Below are 22,289 nucleotides of genomic sequence, written 5' to 3'. Positions count from 1 at the left end.
ACCGGTATCTACAACAATTTAGTCAAAGAACGTCTGCTGTTGACAACAATTAGGTTTGGACAGGAGCTTTGTGTGAATAGTAGAATGCATGGTTTGCAGACTAGGGGAGCAATACAATGCATGTACTGACTGTCCATATCTTTTTTTTTTTTTTTTTTTTTACTTGCCACTTTAATCCATTTGAGTAACACTCGACCAGTTAGTATAGAGTTACACCCTACCAGAGTTCTCTTAGGAAACAGATTATGTGTCCAGTTGTCGTAGAAATCCTAATCTATTGCCCCCCCCCCCCCCTTCAATTTTTATCTCAATCAATGTTCAATCCCTTGGACAGGTAATAGGTTCTTGAAACACACTAGTACAGCCAGTTCAATTTAACCAGTACCAGAGAATGTGTGTGAAATACAATGTATGTACCGTACACTGTTCATGCAATGATGCCATCGTAGATGGCGACATACTAATACTTGCACCCTTCTATGCACCACACAACACGGTACTGGATGACATGAAGTTTGTCGAGTTCCTCACATCTCTAAATTTATGTGTTTATTAGGAAAAAAAAAATAGTGGAGATGAGCTATTAAATGTAAGTCACCAGGAAGGCAATTCCTTTGGGAGTACAGTGCACTCCTGTTATAACCTACACGGTTATAACGAAATTCCAGTTTAACTCAACGAAGTAAATATTCAGGCTGCAACATCATCAGCTCTATGTATTCTTATTGTTCTATTTGTTCAGTTATAACGAAATTTTGATATAACGAAAGAAAAGATTTCATAATAACAGGAGTCCACTGTACAGTTTTTCTGACATCAAGTCCACACAAAAGAGTTCACCTATGCCTACAAATAAGTTATGCTACTAGAAGATTTTGTGGGCCTACATACAACATAACTTTAAAACGGATTCCAATGTCAGAGCATTTTCACAAACCAAACATAAGAAATTTGTATACATTGTATATATGACAAAAATATAGAAATGCAATAGGTAAGTAAAAGAAAGACTTGGACGGCAAAAGATCCAAGTATGATAATTTGTAATCCTAAAATCCTTACACTACACAAGTGATGTAAACCAAGAGAATGTGTCATTCCAAGGATGCTTTCTTTTGATATGAGAGAATGCCAAACAAAGGCATAGATACAAATATTAGATTTAATATTTTCTAAGTGGGAAAAAATATCAAAAGTTGTCCAGCCATTAGCAATGTTATGCGGAGGATTACACAGCTATTATCCTTAAGCAATTATAACTTTTATTTGACAGTATTCAGTTCCTGTAAAAGTGGATAGTTTATCATGGAAGTAATTTTTCCCACTGGGCTGATTAAAGATGAATTTTGCGTGTTTTCAATTCCGCGTGGAACATGCTTTTATTTTCATACTAGCTTCTGGTTGCGCAAAATGCAAGAAAATTTTCACTTTTATGATATTACATGTGCAATTTGAAATATTTGAAACTCCTTGTTATGTATGACAATATGAAGTGTGAACAAGTGTCCCTTTTTTATACCCCCGCCACACATAGTGTGAAGGGGGTATATAGGAATCACCGTGATGTTAGTCGGGCGGTCGGTCTGTCGGTCTGTTGCAAAATCTTGCATCGCGAACTCCTCCTACAGTTTTGAAGCAATTCAAATGAAACTTAGGGTAAATGATGATATTGAGGTATAGATGTGCAAGACATGTTTTTTGTGTTTGTCAGACAATGCGTTGCCATGGTAACCATAATTTTACCAAAACCTTGTGGATTGAATAACTTCCATGATATTTAAGCGATCAATTTCAAAATTGGTATCTATGATGATCTATAGGTGTAGTTATGCAAGACACTCTTTGTGTTTGTACTTGACAAAGCATTGCCATGGTATCCGCATGTTTTCTTCAAAATCTTGTGGAGTGAACAACTTCCACAGTTTTGAAGCAATTGATATCAAATGTGGTAGGCTTTATGGCCTTGAGTCATAGATGTGGAACACATAATTTTTGTGTTTGCCGGACAAAGCGTTGCCATGGTAACCATAATTTTACCAAAACCTTGTGGATTGAATAACTTCCACATCATTCAAGCAATTAAGGTCAAATTTAGTATGTATGATGATCGGGAGGTGTAGTTATGCAAGACACCAATGTGTTAATACACATTGTGTTGCCATGGTTTAACCACTCATTTTTGTATCAAATTGAACCATTTAAACTATGAAGATGAAATTTGGTGTGTATGATGCTCTTTAAGCGGTAGTTTTGCAAAATGTCCTTTGTATTTGTATCGGACAATGCGTTGCCATGGTAACCACATGGTTTTTTTTTTTTATATACCCCCGCCAAACGAAGTTTGAAGGGGGTATATAGGAATCAGCGGACGGTCGGGCGGTCAGTCGGGCGGTCGGTCCGTTGCAAATCTTGCGTCGCGAACTACTTCCTCAGTTTTCAACCGATTCCCATAAAACTTGGCACAGATGTGTGCCTTGGGTTGTAGATGTGCAAGACGTATTTTTTGACAGTACCCAAAAGTATGTTGCCATGGTAACGGCATATTATGGGCAAAAATGGGTACAAATCTTGCGTCGCGAACTCCTCCCACAGTTTTTGATCAATTTTTATGAAATTAGGTACCGATGTTCATCTGAATATGTTAATGTGCAAGACACATATTTCCGCAATGTTGCAATGGTGACAACATTTTAATAGCAATAAATCTGGAAAAACCCTTGCAGATTGAACTACTTCCATCGTGACATCAAATTATTGCAGTAAATCTTGGAAAAATCTTGCGTAGCAGGCTACCAATACACATTAACCTCTGTTATTGCACGTATTCTGTTTTTGAAATAAGTTATCTCAGTGTGTGTTATGCCATGTCATATACTGTCTTCAATGCATGTTTTCACCAAGTGCTGTAATTTCCATGCGTAAGACTGTCGTCACGGGGCGGGGGTATTAATCGCCTTCAGTGATATTTCTAGTTTTTTTTAACCCTGTAGAGTGAACTTCTTCCACAGTTTTCAAGCGATTGAAACCAAATTTGGTAGGCATTATGGCCCTGAGGTATAGATGTGGAACACATAATTTTTGTGTTTGTCACACAAACCGTTGCCATGGTAACCACAATTTTACCAAAACCTTGCAGATCGAAAAACTTTTCCATCATTCAAGCAATTAAAGTCAAATTTAGTACCCCGGTATGAATCATGATCTAAAAGTGTAGTTTTACAAGAACCAATGTGTTAGTTTAAGGAAAATGTGTTGCCATGGTAACCACTCATTTTTGTATAAAAATAAACCATTCAAGCTACACGTTGTATGAAGGTCAAATTTGGTGTGTATGATGGTCTTTAAGTGTAGTGATGCTGGGGGGAAGCATGTTTCCATTTGCTGTAAGTTTTATACTCAGTGTCAACTCTGTAATTGTACAGTAAACTAAAATTATTCTGTTTCCTATTCGACAAGTGCACAAACTTGGTATCAACGCCATTGCCCTCATGACATCACATACTATAAAGCAACACTAGGGGCGGGGGTATTAATCACCTTCAGTGATAATTCTAGTTTTCTTTTGTTTTTATTAAAAAAAAATAAAAGGGGGCGCGCCCAGTGCGCCCCCGTCTGGATCTGCCACTGAATACAGTACATGCAACACCAAATTTAGTCCACTACCTCGACTGGTTTAGCCAGTACATGTAGTTTTAGTTGAAACGTGCTGTACTGCGGACACCCGCTATACAGCCCCCTCTACCAAATCTGGTCTACACCACATTGAATGTAGCAAAGTATGTTAGCACATTTTAGTATAATGTACTGCCAATACAGAGTTCTGTGATGTTAACCAAATTCATGTGGAGGCAGTTTAAGTGATGTGTAACTGGGATGTATCCATATGTCTTAATGCTACTAGTAGGATATATTGGGTATTGCATAAGCTTCAGCCTGTTTTATTCATTCATTTATTTATTCATTATTTTAATTTCCCAGGAGTTCTGCTGACAAATCTGGCCCCATGAACACCACTCAGACTTACTGCTCATTCAAGGCATTTACACACTGTAATATAGGCAGCTAATTCATCCATGACGCATGCACTGACATTTCACGTTCACATTCATAAAAACAGACTGACAAACACACACACACACACTGCAACATAATAACTACAATAGTAAAATTGGAAATGACAAAACATACAGTGCGCAACTGTGCATCAATGATTTTTATTCCCTAATTTATACTGTACATACATAGGCGGTTCATCCATACAAATACGTGAAGTAAACTTTTGTGAGCAAATAAAGGATATTTCTTTATCTCAAATAATATATATGCACTCTGAGAACCACCTCAGATCTGTCTATACAGTGTAATTGAAATCACATTCTTTCCATCAAGATTGCTGGAAAAAAAAAAAATGTCTTACAATTCCAAAAGCATTTTCTTCACTACAAGAAGTTACTAACATTTACAGCAATCTACTGGGGTGGAAATTAGCTTACAGCATCATCCGATCTCATGATCTCCACAAAAATCTTCAGAGTTTGAAGAATATTACTCAAGGCTGAGGGCAAAAGAATAATAAGTTGCGATTACAATGCATGTATTTGCAGAGGCACTGAGTGCAGAAATACTGGAGAAATAGATCTTAAAGGGGAAGGCTAGTAACTGATCAGTGGGAATCAGTGGAAATGCTGGGAGATGACTGTTCCAATCCTTATGGGATTCATTCAAGAGTTCATTGTATATCTATTGTTGTGTGAAAATGATTTGCTTCAGAATGGTCTCATATTCAAGTAATGTGCAGTTTAATGCTTCCAGGTTAGCGTCCCTGGTCAGTGACGGAGCATTAATCTGCACATTAATTGAATATGAGACCGTTCTGAAGTAAATCATTTTCACACAACAATAGATATACAATGAACTCTTGAATGAATCCCATAAGGATTGGAACAATCATCTCCTAGCATTTCCACTGATTCCCACTGATCAGTTACTAGCCTTCCCCTTTAAAGACAAAATTTTATTCTAGCATCAATAACATCATTTGCATGGTATGTGTAGTACATTCACATTGATGGGGAAGCTATTATCCTACATTATAACAAAAAATGAATGTTTTCCTTTCGGAAGTGACAGTTCTCCTCTAACTACTAATACACGCTGCATTAATTTAATGTGTTGTTTCCATTACCCGTTACTTTAAAACCTAGCTACAACAACCCCAATTTTGGCACCACTTTGGGCTAACGCTGTGTGCCTGTGACATCAATCTTTGGAAACAGTGATATTCCACATTCATACAAAAAGTCAATGTCTGACCAGAAAAAAAAAAAGTGCATAACAGATGTGTACACGTACGTGTAAATTTGAAGGGTGTGCTATCACATGGACACTTCTTCGACTGGTTTAAAAATATATACCATACACTATGACATGATGTGTGTTTGCTCTTCTGATCAATTCTTCTGAAAATTATCATATACATATAAATGTAGTCACTTTTGTTTGACCTTTTTTTTTTAAAAGATGATGACTATTACTATGAACTGTAGAATTCCAAGATGCGAGCAGAAAATATTCTAGCTAGTAGAGTAAAATAATATAAAACGAATTTATAAAGTTGTACGAGGGAGCTGTCTTATTTAGACAGAAAAATTTGTCTGTTCGGAGGAGTTTCATAACATTTTTTTGACTTAGACGGTTCTCTTCTAAAACAGACAGAAGCTTCTCATAGACACTACTGTGGGGGGATGCTCAATCACTGTCCCTATGGACACAAAGGGTGAGGTACCTCAACCGTCTTGTTAATGTCTAATCATAGTCCCAGATAGGCAAATTTAAACTTAACTAGCAAAATCAACATCCGATAAATACAGTGCACTCACCAGCTGTTTGAAATACTAGAAAATTTTGGGGGAAAAATTTGGCTCATCAGCACACTTATAGCACACCAATACATGTAACTGATGATGGTGAATGCATCAATCCACCCATCACAATGGTTTCCATGGGTACAGCATCTCCCCACAGTACAGTTTACTGGGTATGAGACCTGTAAGTCTGTATAGGAGAAGGATTCTGTAAAGTCAGACGTAGTCTCTGCGGAACATATCCTCAACTATAAATACAGGCCGATCTTTCAGTCCACCTTAGCTTTGAAACTTTGACAGAACGCCTCTAGTTTCGTTCCAAGTGTTACAAATGCTGTTGTAGCTTTTTGTCCACCATTTGTTTAATGTGTTAAGTCATTGTATATCCACATTGCTACTTGACCATAAAAAATGCATGATGGGTTCATTAAAGCGGGTTCATGAGTGTAAAAAATGTATCATCAAAGTTATGACTACATGGAATGAGTATGTAGTCTTCACTCAAGCCTGACTGTATACAATTTATGCAAGAGACAAACTCCTATAAACAAAGGGGGTTTAGAAAATTTAAACCTTTGAGCAATACATAAGAAGGGGTTGTGAGAGAGAATTCATGTTCGCTCTCTATGTCTCTACCTCTGGATCATTGAAGAGACTACCAATTAGTCTTCACTCAAGCCTGACTTTTTGCATGCTTTCTTTCTTCTATTACAGTAAATACAGGGTAGGGAATGCTGCCAAGAGTGTGAACACAGCATCTTTTTTTTTTTTCACCTTCCAAGAGCTTTTCATATGACACCTGAATATATTGCACTGCAGTGTGTTTTAATGGATAAACCAATATGCCACTATGAGCACAGACAGCTGCAGATCAAACAGGCCTCAAACTTTGATCTTACACAGATTTTATAGAATCAGCTCTAGTGGGCACCCTTGGCACTGCATCCCTAGTTGCAGGTACATGAAATAGGAGTCAACCTCGTGTGAATCAATGTACCAAGTATGAAACAATTATTCGACTGTAATTCCTGCATGTATGTTGACTGCCAGTCTTTTGTAAATAGAAATACCTTATGGAGTAGGTGTAGAGCATCATTTTTAAGCCGTTGAAGACTTGTCCCGAGTAAACTCGGGCAGGTGTCTAAGGGAAATGCATGCTATACAAAAATCAGCCCGTCCTCAACGGGTTAAGCAGGATCTTCTTTGCATGAGTTTGAGTTATGCAAGGTTGATCTTTCATACAGCTTTTAGAAGATATAGTCCCAGCAAACAATCAAACTTCTAAAGTCAACAAAAATACAATAAAAAGCATTGAAGGCATGTAATTGGGGAATACATTTTTGTCCATATTCCACACAAACTAAAACACTGAAAGGATACGAGAGACTTGTAGTAAATGTAAACCAGAAGATATCAAGGACAAAGAAATCACAATGAAAGCAAAATGCTTGACTTCTTCTCCAAGATACAAGTATACATACATGTACGTACTCAACTCTCACTGAACTCACTCTTTTTCTTTTTTTCTTCATTCATTGGCACTTTCCAATGACAAAAATTTTGATACAGCTTATTGCTTTGGTTAATACAGTCACTCAAATCCAACATCTAATTGTGACATACAGTGAGAACATGAAGCATTAAAACATGTTGAGTGACGTCATAACACTTTGCTCTGTGCTAACATATTGTCCTTGTTAATAAGGAATGCATGACACGTTCTGAAAGTAACGCGGGTAATGACCTACAGTGATTGGCCACTTCCTACATATTCTGGCAATATGATTAAATAATCCATATGGTAAAAAAGAAACACAAAAATACAAATGTGTTATGCTGTGAACGGGGAAAGGGTCTCTGAAAGTGGCTTAGATCAGACGCCTTTCCTGTCAGTTAGCACTCGCATTATACATCCCACACCTCCCACAGCATACACCTGGAGATGGAAAGACAGAAAAGAAAGAGAACAAAACAAAACAAACAGGGCATCAGAATCAGCTGGCGACTAATATTAAGAAAGACAGGCATCTCTACTTGTCTTATCATTTAAAAATAAATAAATAAATAAATCATTAGCATAAAGAAGAGTAACACTGAGAAGGATCAAAACAGTCAAAGAAGAGCCAGAGAAACAATTAGATAACATGACCGTCACAAAATGAATAAAAAAAAAAAAATAAAAAAAAAAATCCACCCTGTACATATGAGTACAGAGACTCCAACCCCAAGCACCTTCTGATCTGGAGATTCTCCCGCCTGAAACCCCTACAGTTGTGTAGCAGACGGGAGACTCAAACTTCATGTGTGCGAAGTCCCTTGGGTAAATAGGGTTCTAGATGCTCTCTTGTGCTATTTCAGGTTTATCATTCAACATACGATGGCACTAAAAAGTAATAATTCAATGATTTCAATTATATATTGGCTTATTAAAACTTCACTTCATATACCATATGCAGATGCTATTCATGCATGCAAATGCGATTGATTGGCATAGCAAAACCACGCAAGCGGGAGTAAAGGAGATTTCGCGAAAAGGGGCTTTTGGCGGGAGATCTCCTGTTGAAAGCGGGAGAGTTGGAGTCTCTGTAAGTACTGATATAAAAAAATAGACAACAATAACAAAATAAGAATGACAATCATACTTTTAAAACAACTACTACTACAACCATATTATACTACACCTGTATTTACTAATAGCACTGATGACAGTAATACTAGTAATAATTATATCAAATATAGCTACAGTACTGATTGAGTCATGTGACATGCTACAATGTTTATGTGCAGTTACAAATATAAAACTCCTCATTCATATAAAGTCTTGAAATTTAAAGTTGCTTATAAAAATAAACAGGTCTGAGTTTAGTCTTGAATGCTATATTTTGAGCAACTTAAAATCACAAACATGAGGGACTGCAAAAACAAAAGTACAGTGGGATGCAAGTTCTTTTTTTTTAAAATTGTTTTTCTAGTAATGATAAATTATAGCTAAAATTTCAGGTAAGTTGCAATTAAAACTAATTTAATACCATGAGTTAATCACGGTAATTTTCACATCTCGAGCAATCAACATGGTATCTAAAGGGATGGTATAGTATTGGTTGAGATGGCGATTCAAATTCTAACCTTTTGCGAATTAGAAACCACTTACACATGAAATATTCAAGAGCATCCACTTCTAACAGGAATCAACAATTATTTGATGACAATCAGTTTTGAAATGGCTGACATATCCAAAATCAAAGCAATCCTAATAAAAGGTGGAACCAACCTTTTATTCGGACCACTTTGTTTTACTTCAACCAATTTTCATCATACAAACTGCTGATTTCTCTTAGAATTGTATGCTCATTAATATTTCATATAAGTGGTTACTAATCATCTCCAAAAAAGTTAAAACCTGAATCCCCTTCTCAACCAAAACTATACCATCCCTTTAACTATCAAAGCAAGCAAAACTCAAATCTGTACTTTTCTGAAAGAATACTACAGAAAATGAACTGGGCAGAGAATGAAGACAAAAGTCATACCTTTTCATGCCATGTCAGCATGATCCCCGCTGTTCCTTCGGACGGCTCAGCAAAGCTGCGGTAGATGTACTTCATTAAGACGTCGATACTCTCGGGGTCTAGGGAGTTCACTGCATTCTCAACTTCTGATGACTTGAAGTTTGTTAGAACCCTCATAACCACCGAGAAAGCCTTAGCCTATCCATGAGCAAAGTGTGAAAGATAATAATGCAGAAGTGCAGGAGAGAGTAAACAATAAACTGCATTTAAGATAGGGGATAAAATGCAATGAATTTAGCAAGTCTGCTAAAGAGAGCAGCACTGTGACTTCAGGATGTGTGGGTGTCTCTAAATAAATTGATTCCACTAACAAAATAAAATTCTTTAAAAACTTTTTAAACTGAAAATTAAAAAGTTTACATTTTTTAATGCTTAGCTCAGACTTTTCAATTGGATGGGCAAATGGTATAAGTGTGAGTGCTACAGTAGTTTAAGTTGGCACTGGAGGTCCCCCCCCCCCCCCCCCGACATTACAATACTCCTCACTAATGGAGTACATTATGTGGCACAAGTACCCTCTGCTCAATCAGGAAGAATCAGTGAGAGCAGATATAAACTGCACAGGTACAGATGTATGTTGCATGTCCTACGCAAACACCACGTGCCATTTCAATCACAAGATTTCTTTTCCACCTTGTTCACGTCTGAATGGTCGAACTACATTTAACAAACCTGAGAAGTACTTACTTTGACTGCTGGATTCTTGGACATGATGGGAGGGTTCTTCAGCGCAAGATGGAGAGCTTCTGTATTTTTCTTTCTGAACATCAAATGTACATCAGTTAAGGTTAGCTTCGAAATGATAGGATTATGTTCAGACTGTAATTTGTATGAAAACTTTCAAGCCAACATAATGGGCGGCATTCAAAGAAAGAAGTACACCTGTATGTGTAGTGTACAGTGCACTCCCGTTATAAGGAACATGATTATAACGAAATTCTGGTTAAAATGAGGTAAAAATTAGGGCTGCAACTTTATTCATTTTATGTGTTATAATGAAAGAAAACTGCCGTCCCGAGGACTTTGTAAACTGTAGTCCACTGCACCCAAAAAAAAAAAAAAAAAAAAAAAATGAATTTTAGAACCAGAGAGAGAGGAAAATGTTGAGTTTTGCTTTGATATTTTTATTCTTATTTCTTTTCTGGCAGTGATGCATGGTCAGTTTGAAAGAGTATATCTCCAACTATGCATACTGTTAAAAAGAATACCAGCTGCAACCATGTGTTATTGTACTGAGTATCTTGGGTGATTTGATACAAAATTAAAGATATTCTGTGCTCGTAAGACACAGTTTGGTCCAGCTGAACTTGAGATATTTGCTTGGATACAAAACCCGCCTTAGCACCAGGCAGATGCAAGGCATGAGGGCACACTGATAGAGGAGAAATCAACATCTTTTTTATGGAACCACATAGACTTCAAAGATATCAGAAGCACAGTTAGGGCTAACCCTGGGGCGCTACTTCACACAGGTAACTGTGGCTTCGCGTTCGGGCTGGTCGCAGTTAGGGCAGGGCAAACCAATGGGGAACATATTTGCCTCAACCAGGAGGATACCCATGACAGATGATTCAATGATGATGATGATAATAATGATAATGATAATAATAATTACATTGACATTTTCGCGCAACTAAATTTTCGGGATGAGCAGCTCAAAAACATTATTTGCAGGTTCTTAAATTTGTGCTGTGCAGTTCCCTAAACATTTTTTCCCCCTATGGCCCTACCAATTCACACACACACACACACTAATTGTTTGAATATTTCCACGCATGAAAATCGATGCACATTTACTACTGTATATCATTCCACAACATGCATACTGGTGTATGCACACACACTTGATTACGGTATAGCTGGGTCTATTATACACAAACAATCCATTCAAATATGCCCTACCCCCTATCCTCTATTGCTGTTATACATGTGAAGTGCATATGTAAATGTTTTTTCTAACATGTTATTTTATTATACAGTATCATTGTTTTGCTGTTGATCTTGTTTATTATCAGGTTTTTCAGTAATACAGTTTGGACATTTTCAAATCCCTTGCAGAACAGAAAACCACTCCGCGTAGTCTCATGGGTTTATGTTTGTTCTGTGTACGCGCAGTGCTTTCAAAATAGAGGGGTGTAAGTTTCAATGTACAGTGTTGATGTGTTGGACACCTACCATATACACTACTATACTAATCAGTCAGAATGGAAAATGCCATTAAAATTAAAACAACACAACAACAAGCAACAGAAGTCAGAACAGAAGAAGGAGCTAGAATGGAATTTACTGTTCAAATCTAAGTGCGCGGATTCAGAATTTTTTCAACTTATCAAATAGAACAGACACGTTTGAGGTCATCTAGTATAACTTATTCGCTGGATGATAACTCATTCATGTCACGATATGAAACGTTTCTGTGTCCTAGGACCTTTATATAATCACTGCATGAAACTGTTCTATGACTATGACTATCCTGATCCTGTCTGTATACAAATGTGTAGCCTACCTAACGTTAGTGAGCTAGCAGCGCAGCGCTAGCTGACCGAATGCAGTGCCAACGGGCTCAGCGGACAGATGGCGCGGTCTCGACGGGCCGTGCCCGGCCGACCAGCCGCCAGAAAAAGGATACGAGTTTAGAAGCCGCTGAATTTCCCCTTCGTCTGGTCCCGCAACTTGATCATCGAAAAGCTGGTCATCTTGGAAGTTGTTCTCATCATAATCGTCTACATTTACTTTCCTAAATTTTGATGCTCCTGTGTTTTTCGACATGTTGGAAAAGGCAAGTGTCTTTTCTCCAGCAAATAATCGGTTTCGGAGTTCCTTCCAATGTAACGGAGGTCACTCCCAGTCGCCGTGTCTTCCTGGTACAATAAATTTCTCTACTCACCTGCTAAGCGATACTGGGATCGGCCGGGAGCACAGTTTATTGGTGATACATGGTGAAAGGGGGCTGAAAGACTACAACTACGACTTGGAATGCTGCATCTAGTATAGCAAAATGAATAACAACTCGTTATGTCAAGGTGTTTCAATTTCAATTTCAATCTTCAATTTCAATATATCTTTACAAACAATTCACATGTAATACAAACCCCTTGTGGGGGCACGTACATTGTTTTGCATAATTACAAAAATTGAACAAGCATGTTTACAAAGAATGTTGTGTGGGAACAAGGTACCACCCCTCCACCCAAGAAAAAAATACATATGCAGATGAGTGGTTATGATACTAGTATACAATGTATTGCAAAATGAAGGGCTGAGGTGAGAAACCAAAACAAGAGATAGGTGGGGAAGAAAGAGAAGAAAAAAACCGGAGAGAGTATAGTGATATACAGTAATATACACACATCTTGGTCACTATTAAAGGTCATATTATCATCAATCAACATATTAAGATGCAAGAAGGTGGGTTTTTGGTTTTTGTTTTTTTTTTATCTTTGCTTGAATACAGCCTAAACTGGGGGCAGATCGGGTAAATTTTTCCAAAGCTTAGGACCAGAATAAATAACAGTGTTTTGTGCAAAGGTGCATGGTGCGTGAATAGTCGAGGTATATGAAAAAAAAAAAAAAGTTTTGCTCAAAGTAATACGAACATGACAATTTTTCTTATATAAAACAGAAAGTGCATTAGGACATTCATTCACGCAGCTTTGATACATCAAGCATCCGAAGATACGTTGTTATGATATTATTTTTTTTTTTATTTATGAATCATGTCAAAGAAACGTTCTTACATCTTGAGGGGTGAGTATGCTGTATAATTATAATGATCATTGACGGTAAAGGACCTTTAGGCTTTCGTTTGCGCAACCTGATTGTCCAGACGATCAGATAGTAGTAAAAATTAATTCAAAGAATTAAAAGCATTATTTGCAGATGAAGCTAAAACCCAGCTTAGTGTTTCTATAGTTGTATGTGAGTTTAGGATAGAAACAACCAATGTAAAAATTTGAATCAGATAAGGCCTATAGTCAATGTTAAGTATTGTTATATATACAAAATGTTAGCAATAATTATAATAAAAATGTTTCTAGACTAAACCGTCTATAGTTATGGTTTATTGAGAAAATGGTGATATCTCCTTATATTTTAGAATTTCATTGCAGTTTTTATGTAGGATGTGATACAACTCACTTATATCATTCCAAATGTGATAGGCCTAATGCCTTTAAAAGAAATGGAAGAGGAAAAGAGTAGGAAGAGACCACTCAGCTGAAGAAGAAGAAGAAGAAGAACTTAGAAGAAAACAGAGTAGAAGTTGATGATTAAGTGTAGGTCCTAGATCACACACTTCGTCTGCATGCCCCGCCATGGTAGGCCTATTTTTTTTTTTTTTTAATCTCACAAAAGTTAAAGTTTGCCATATGACCTCAATGAATTCTTTGAAATATCAAAACAATTGTGTGCAATATACTACTATCCTGTGAGCATATTATCATATAAATGCCATTAATGCTCTTTTTTTTTTATAATGAAATATAAGATAATCATAGTCGTTGGCCGGACAAATGCTTTCCTTAACGCGATCACACTTCCAGTTATTGTTCAACGTCAGCTGTCATGATTTAAATAGAACAACGTGCTATGGATATCCCTTTCGTTTCCTTTTTTGTTTTTTTAAATCAAACTTCCCACTGATACCGCCCGTGGCTTAATGGCACAGTATAATAGGCCTACCATGGAATTATGATGACCAAAAAGATATCGATGCAGTTGATCTTATAACATACACAGACGCAGAGAGCTTTCATAGTAAACAAACTGATTTACAGGTATACATGAGGATGCGTTTTTACTTCCTTCTTTGAAACTAAGATTGCCGAAATTGATAGTGCAACCACCACTCTACATCCTCTGTTACGGGGATACTTAGTACAGTAATACTTACGAGTGCTCACTTAATTCGAACTGTCTAGAATTTAGACTAGGTGGTTACAAGGTTGTTGTAGAACGTGTAGTTGAAGTGTGCGCGGAAGTACAACCTTGGTAGGATTGACCTGACCGGATATTCTTCCTTTCTCTTGGCACTGTCGAGCAATCAAAATGGTACGATGATAATGTAGAAGTCAATCGGGTTAAATCGTTGTCATCTATGCCCGTATCATAACATGGAGTCCTTGTTTATGAAGAACTGTATATTCTTAAACGTCTAGGTACAATACTGTATCCATTTACAAAGTTTCTACGGAATATTTAGCAAAAATTTGATCACACGTTAAACGGGTATCGGTTGCGAATTGTGTAGTCCCGTGGGCTAATTTTCATGTTCTGTTCATGTTTGTTCATTCCCCAGAATAGAACGATGCCCGTATTAATATGACTGCGATTCCATGTGATGGCGGATTATAGCTTAGGCCTAGACCTATACCCATTTAAGTCAACAATAGATTTTTGACATGTGCTCGTTATCGTTCATTTTGATGCGATCGCGCACTTTTGGAGATCTCCCGTCGAAAGCAGGAGAGTTGTAGTCTTGGGGGGTGGGGGGGGGGGGGGGTCCTGCTCACAACAAACGGTGCTCTCCCCCTCATACGATATGAGGAGCACAGTCAGACCGCAACACCCTGAAAAGCCTTCTCATTTATCGTACGCGTATGCATGGACCTTGCGGACATGAATACGTAATGAGCTGGATCTGGAAGACCATATTTTTAGAGTCCCTGTAAATCTAAACGACATTACCAATCTTCCTGATTAATACATCGATAAAAAGCTGAAAAGTTGTACTTTAATGACATCCGACTACTTGAAAGGTTGTGACATATAAAATATACTGAGCAAGGAAATTATAAAACATGAAATTTGCATATTTTTCATTTTTCTTAGGGGGTACATTAGAACAATGAAATAAACGTGGACCAAAATCGAAGAGGTATGAAATGAAAGAGGAAATATCATACTATGGAAATATGATGACTTCATGTGGACTGATTATTGGAACGGGTCAGGTGATCGAATAAATCATTGGGGCAATTCCGCAGTTAGGTGGACATGACATGGATAAAAGAAATGTGCCTCTTTATCTTACCCTTTGATCTAGGTATCAACTAATGCCATGGATGTTCACCAATCATTAGGGTCTTTCAAATTCAGTAGATTTTATTTTTCGTATTTATTGATTTTGCGAGATCTAAAACCATCATTTAAAATGTACGTGGGACTGGGGACGCTGAAATTCACTTAAATGCAAATTACAGTGGGTTCCTTTGAAATTTTTTCCTCAAAGTTTTGCTAAAGGGTAAAAGATGAATACATTTAAATACTCCAGAAGTCATGTGACATTTTGTCAATTACAAAAGGGTGAAATGACCTGCGGAATTACTCCGGACAAATGTAACGTTACTAACCGTAACGTTACTAACCATGCTTTTGAGGGTCTAGCTAAAAAATTATCGTTCGAACTGCTAAAAAAATTTGCATGAACATTTGTCATGATGCAATAATTGAAATTAATGCAACACTTTGTTTGAAGTAACTTGAATTTTTGCACACTTTTTGTTACAAGACATTGATTTTTTTGTCATGTCCTTTTTTCGTAACGTTACTAACCAGCCCTTTAAGTTGCTATAGCAATTCTAATATTTCTTGGATTGTGTTCATTCTTTTCTGTATCATAAACCTAGGAAGGATGAACATGTTTTTTGACATAATTTTGACTTGAAATGAATAAATAGTAATTTAGTGGTAAAAACAAATATCTAAATTTGTTCAAATGTAACGTTACTAACCGCGGAATTGCCCATTGCGTTGTACAGCTAATTTTTGATGAGATTTCAGTTTGCCGCGAATACGCGTTTCTGATTGGTTAATTCCCTCTGAGTGGAGAGTTGAAACAGTTGGTCAGCGCGGAAGGACAGTAAACGTGTGGTGTACATACAATACTCTGTGTGTAGATAAAGTGTAGGACCCTATGAGTGTGTGTGTGTGTGCGCACGATGTATGTATACGCGCTCGGGCTAAGATCTCCACGTCAACAACAAGAACAACACTCCACTCTGATCGACAGCTCAACTTTGGCTTGGACTTCGTTTACTCAGCTAGCAGTACCTGTTGCATTAATGAATGGCTCATTATTAATCAATAATAAAAGATCTAAAACTTATTGTGCACACATAGTTCTACGGGGATCTCTATTGTGAATTACAATAATTATTCCATCTAATTCCACTGTATACATCGCTGAGTAATTTAACTAATGATACCCTGAGAGCACATGATCATGCATGTATCTCAAATTGCCACTCCACGATTTTCACTCGACGAGACTTTCAATTTTTATAGTTTTCTAAGCGAGGGACCGATTCAGTTCTTACTGTGCTATTATAACAAGAATCTCTAGAATGTTGGATATCAGTAATGAGTTGATTCAACTTTGGAACGGGTCGGGTGATCAATGAATAGAAAGCCTTGTCATAATATGTTCTAGGATCGTTTTTAAAAATGTCAGTAGGATGCGGTGATAAGAATAACGGTATCATAAATTCATTTCACATGATATAAGCATTAAAAGGTCTGATTAATATCAAATATTCACAAATCATGTCAATTAGTCACGGAGAGTAGATCTTCATGTCGTCAATAAATGAATCTCGTAGACCATGCACTTTGTCTCTGAATTATCTCGCAAAATCTCGGGTGTTGAGAAGGACATGCGCAAAACCCTGCGCGTACGATAAATTTTTGATTTGAGCTCATTAACAGCAGCGTTGCGGTCTGACTGAGCACCTCCCTGAAGCGCTCATGAGACCTCCTCCTTCACTAATCATCCATCTCACATCCAATGTATAAAATGTTGCAAGTTTGCACAGCACAGACAACCCACAGTGATTTTTGTTGTCGTTACACATGCATGCATCATTCATCATTTTCATGTCACAAATGTCCGCTGTAGAGCTCTCCTCCATAATGGAAAAAAAAAAAATCTGTAGGCCTATGTTAATTTTGACAAAAACTGAATTTTAATTAACCAATGTGCAGCGACGCACAGAAGCATGGGTGCCAGTGCACGGGTTCGCTCAATGCCAGGCTGCTGCCACATATGTGCACGTCTATCGGTCTGATGTGACTCAAAATTTTTGGTGCTTTTTTCTCTGGCTCTCACCTTTACTAACAGAGCACAAATCAGCCCCATGAAACTGAAGGTTAACATTTTACAAATATTTGTGAAAAGAAAGAATTAAATCACAATGTTACGTTGATCATGACTTGACTATGTGCATATTTTCCTAATTACTATTCCACACTGATACAAGGTACTTGAATTTGTCAGCAAACTAATCACTATGTGGGTATTATGGGTTCGTGAATTCCCCTGTCCACCAGCCTTTCGGTGCTTTTTGTGCAAGCACCCCAAGCAGACAAGCCATACAATATAAATACTATCTACAGAAACCTCCCGTGTGTGTGCAAGCTTGCTCTGAAAATTCCACAGCTCTGCATGGCTTGCGCACTGTCTGCGCTGGATGCCGCAGGACACTTGCACAAACGGTGCCTAAGAGTTGATGAACGGCGGAATTCACAGTAGAGCTTGTTAGAGCAATGTCTTTGCTGTGCTGAGTTGTAAGTTGAAGTTCTGCACAGCTTAGTCAAATAGCATTTGAGTCTTTGATTGTGAATGTAGCAGTAGTATGCAAAAATGTCACAAACAGATAGGCATTAGACCATTCTAGTACACTTGAGGTAGCCTCCATGTCACATCGCGAAAACAAGATCTCGCGAAAATGTCAATTGTGACCTCCTCATGTTTGCCAAGATGACAGCATTCACAGACAGTATGCAAAAATGACCAGATTTACTTCATAGCATTATAAAGTGTTGATTTGCTTGAGTCAGAGCTGTTATAATAGTTACAAACACCATGCCCTTCTCATATTACTGGAGACATTTGCTCTTGCAACAATCACTGTGGTCTTATTTTCTTCTATTACTTTAGGGTTAAGTTTACTTTGATGTGAGGATTAGGGTTATGGTTATGTTTGTGGGTACAATTTGTGTTTGGCTCAGCATGCAGATATTTCATGGGAGCAATTGTCGCAGGAGTAAATGTCATGGAACCCATGTCACCAAGTTAGCATGGGTGCTGAGAACACTTTGCTGACAAAACTATCCAGATCCAGATTCAGATTCAGATACTGAAGGAGGAGAGAAGGAGGAAGTGGGGAAAGTGTGATTTAAAGATTGTGCTACCCATCACTAAGTTGTAAAAACTATTTTATCTACTAGTGTCGGGCGTTAACAAGCATTTATTTTTGGCAGAAGACTTTCTTACAGAGAGCAGCTGTTTCATGAATGTTAACATTAACTCCAGTCTTTAATATGAATGCTCCAAGTAAGTAAATACAATTTGTTTGTTTTTGTTTTTTAATTACCTGACAGCTGAGTGTAGTAAATTGCTTGGCCTGGTTTAGTTCCTGTTTGTCAAGTATGTTCAGTAATTGCAACTGATTGACAATTGTCCTACATCAACTCCTGCAACACGATTGTCAATCAGTTACAATGAAAACATCTGGACAGAAGAATTTCATGAATTTGAATGCTCAGTGTTTGCTGTTCTTTCCCTTTGCTGTGAAGTATTGTATACGAAGTGGCTTCACCCTTTAACCTCTGTTCTCTTGTCTGCACACAGACGCGCATCAAGGCCCATGAACTGCGTGGCAAAAAGAAGGAGGAGCTGGAGGAGAACCTCAACAAGCTGAAGCAGGAGTTGGCTCAGCTCAGGGTTGCCAAGGTGACGGGTGGGCAGGCATCCAAGCTTGCCAAGATGTGAGTAGAGGATGTATGGAGTACTGCGTGACATCGCTGGAGTTTGGATTATTTGGATTGTTAATTCAGTACAGTGCATTCCCATTATGAGAAAGTCCCAAGTCTGGCAGTGTACCATTTGCCTTCAATATACAGTGAACTCCCGCTATAACAAAGTCCTTGGGACCGGTATTTTTCTTTCGTTTAATAGAAATTTTGTCATAACAGAAAAATAAAAAAAAAAACCCACAAAGATCCGATAATGTTACCGCTTGAATTTTTACTTCATTGTAACTGGAATTTCATTATAACAGGAGTGCATTGTATCAAATTTTAGTTATACCCAAACAATGAAGCACTCAAAGACATGTTTGGTTAAATAAAAAATTGTTATGAGGCATATTATGTTCAGAGGCTGTTGTCCAAGCCAAGTTTTTTGCTTATTGATAACGGTCTCCTCCACCTGTACAATTAAAGATCTGAAATGATATTTATGTATTATTTCACATGATTATATATTTGTAATGCAAAATTTTGTTTATATTTTAATGACTTGTGGATAATATGTTCATTTTCTGTTATGTACAAGTGGAGAAATAAAACTTACTGAAACTGAAATATAGGTGATATTAATCTGTTGACCCGAATGTTTACCACATTTAACAAGAATTTTGTTATAATCACATAGTTACTAATGGGAGTGCACTGTAATTGATCTTGATGATGTTTGTTCAATGCACCAATCAGTGATAAACTTCAAAGGACTCGACTCTATCATCTGCAAGACTTGCTATAATTTTACCTCATTGTGATGATAATGTCATATGTATTTGACCCTAAAACAGGGTGGTATAGGTGTTAGGTTTGCTCCTACATTTGTATATCACAGGGTCCGCAGAACATGTATACATTTTTTTTTGGGGGGGGGGGGGGGGAGGGGAGTACTACTGTAGGTAGGGGCAATAACCCCTCACAGTCCCTATATCAGCTCTGTATAAAAGGAGACAGTAAATTAATTTTGTGTTCACAAATATGATTTAAATACAGAAAATGTTGGGACAAGCCTATGCAGGCATAAAATACAAATCATATATTTTGTAGCCACAAGTGGAGTAATTACAGTTTTCGTTTACATCCACTTTACCTAGTAAACTTCATTGATGATTTTGGATAATCTAGTGAGCAGCTTGCATCTTATAATCTCTTTGCAGTGTTTTATCATCCCCCAATGGATTACATCATCTATTGATATTCATCAATACTGATTTTAGTGAGATAAGATTTAATCAGTATAATTTTGCTTTTCTCTTTCTTGTTGTTTTGTTTGGAATAGCCGTGTCATCCGTAAGAGCATTGCCCGGGTGAGGACTGTCATGAATCAGACGCAGAAGGAAAACCTGCGCAAGTTTTACCGCAACAGGAAGTTTAAGCCCCTGGACCTGCGCCCCAAGAAGACCCGTGCCATCCGCCGCCAGCTCAGCCGCTCCGAGCTCAACCGCCGCACCAGCAAGCAGATCCGAAAGGCCAGCACATACCCAATGCGCAAATACGCCGTCAGGGCATAGACTGGGACTCCGTTACTCATTTATCATACAATGATTGCAAACACACTGCATGGACCGTAAACCACATTTTTCAACTCTACCCAAAACAGCCATAGCAACCTTGAGTGTAGACAGACCCAACCGGTGCCACCCAAGGTATTCGAAAGGATCTCCTAGTCTTCTTCCGCAATGGCATATCTCCTACTTCTGTTAACTTAGGTAGCGTGTTACCATCTTATGCCAAATGCCAGGTGGACAATAAAATCTACTCCACAAACATCAAAAGTCAGTCTTGTCTTGGTGTGTATTCATGTGTGGAATTCAGTTCAGACACTTTTGCGAACACAGATTGCCATAGTCGGAGCAGTCACTGTGCAAATCAATGCATAGTTTTAATACCTGCTGTTTTGTTTCACGTAGTTTGGATGGTAAGATCACAAACTTCTTCAGCACTTACGTACTTCTTGCAAAACTATGCCAGCTACAAGTTCATGTGAGAAGAAAGAGTAAAATGTTACCAGCGCAAGAGTGAAAATTTCATCAGAATAGAATTAAAAGTAAAATATGAACTAGACTCGGAATTTGTCAACACTGACAAATTAGGTGATCCGATCTATTGGGAAATCAATGATTTGAGTCCTGATCCCAATAGGCATGACCATACAGGTTTCATCTGTGTTGAGGGGACATTGGCCATGTGATGTTTGGAGTTTCAGTTAGAAAAGGGAGTCAGACCTGCCATCTTTGGTACCGAATTCCGTATGCACTAACGAAGATACAGAATGATGTATATTTGACCTTTGACCCCATTTTGCACACCAAAGATGGCATCTGAGCAAAAAGTAGTTTTTTGTGAAATGATTCTTGTAAAATGGTCTTTGCGTGTGCAAAATATTGGAAAGATAGGACAAGTATTCACCAAGATACAGGACGAAACATTTATGACCTTTGACCCTAATTTACATACCCAAGATGGTGTCCGATCAAGTAATTGTTATTTTATGAAATAATGTACGTGACATGAACTAAACATGTGCAAAATATGGGGGTGATAGAGGCTGTTTTTCTTGAGTTATTGCAAAGAAAGTTGCAGAAAGAAAGAAATATCTCAATACATCGAAGATAAGCTTTAATTTCAACCAAGTTTTTTTTTAGCATGATCCAGACATCGTATGAAAAAACAAAAGGCACATTTCTGATAGCGCAAGGTCTCAGCTACAACATATTAAAATCTGGGAGAAATTCACCGAAGGGTAAGTGAGCTAGTGCTCGATTAAGACAATCATGTCAACTTTTACATCTAGAAAAATTCCCTCCCATAGAGATAACACGTCATAACGAAGATACAGAAAAAAGTACATATGACCTTTGACCCTACTTTGCACAGACAAGATGGCATCTGAGCAAAAAGTGGCTATTTTGTGAAATGATCCTTGTAACATGGTCTTTACGTGTGCAAAATATGGGAAAGATAGGACATGTATTTACTAAGATACAGGATGAAATATTTATGACCTTTGACCCTAATTTACATACCCAACATGGTGTCCGATCAAGTAGTTGTTATT

At 37.7% G+C, this 22,289-nt stretch overlaps 2 protein-coding genes across 2 annotated transcripts; one reads left to right on the top strand and one right to left on the bottom strand.

Moving 5' to 3' along the window:
* Positions 1-4,957: 4,957 nt before the first annotated feature.
* Positions 4,958-12,307, bottom strand: LOC140240760 (actin-related protein 2/3 complex subunit 5-B-like). Its single transcript, XM_072320531.1, has 4 exons — positions 12,063-12,307; positions 10,121-10,193; positions 9,395-9,571; positions 4,958-7,800 (listed from the first exon to the last, which is right to left on the bottom strand). Exons 1-4 carry the CDS (start codon positions 12,200-12,202, stop codon positions 7,738-7,740), a joined length of 453 nt encoding a protein of 150 aa, XP_072176632.1. The 5' UTR covers positions 12,203-12,307; the 3' UTR covers positions 4,958-7,737.
* Positions 12,308-14,344: 2,037 nt separating this feature from the next.
* On the top strand, positions 14,345-21,006 carry LOC140240369 (large ribosomal subunit protein uL29-like). The gene is made up of 3 exons (XM_072320139.1): positions 14,345-14,482; positions 19,062-19,198; positions 20,511-21,006. Exons 1-3 carry the CDS (start codon positions 14,480-14,482, stop codon positions 20,740-20,742), a joined length of 372 nt encoding a protein of 123 aa, XP_072176240.1. The 5' UTR covers positions 14,345-14,479; the 3' UTR covers positions 20,743-21,006.
* Positions 21,007-22,289: the final 1,283 nt, after the last annotated feature.

This window comes from Diadema setosum, chromosome 17 (genome assembly GCF_964275005.1).
Source record: "Diadema setosum chromosome 17, eeDiaSeto1, whole genome shotgun sequence".
Classification (NCBI taxonomy): Eukaryota; Metazoa; Echinodermata; class Echinoidea; order Diadematoida; family Diadematidae; genus Diadema; species Diadema setosum.
The sequence above is the reverse complement of the archived record's forward strand: the minus strand, read 5'-3'. Positions and strand labels throughout refer to the sequence as shown.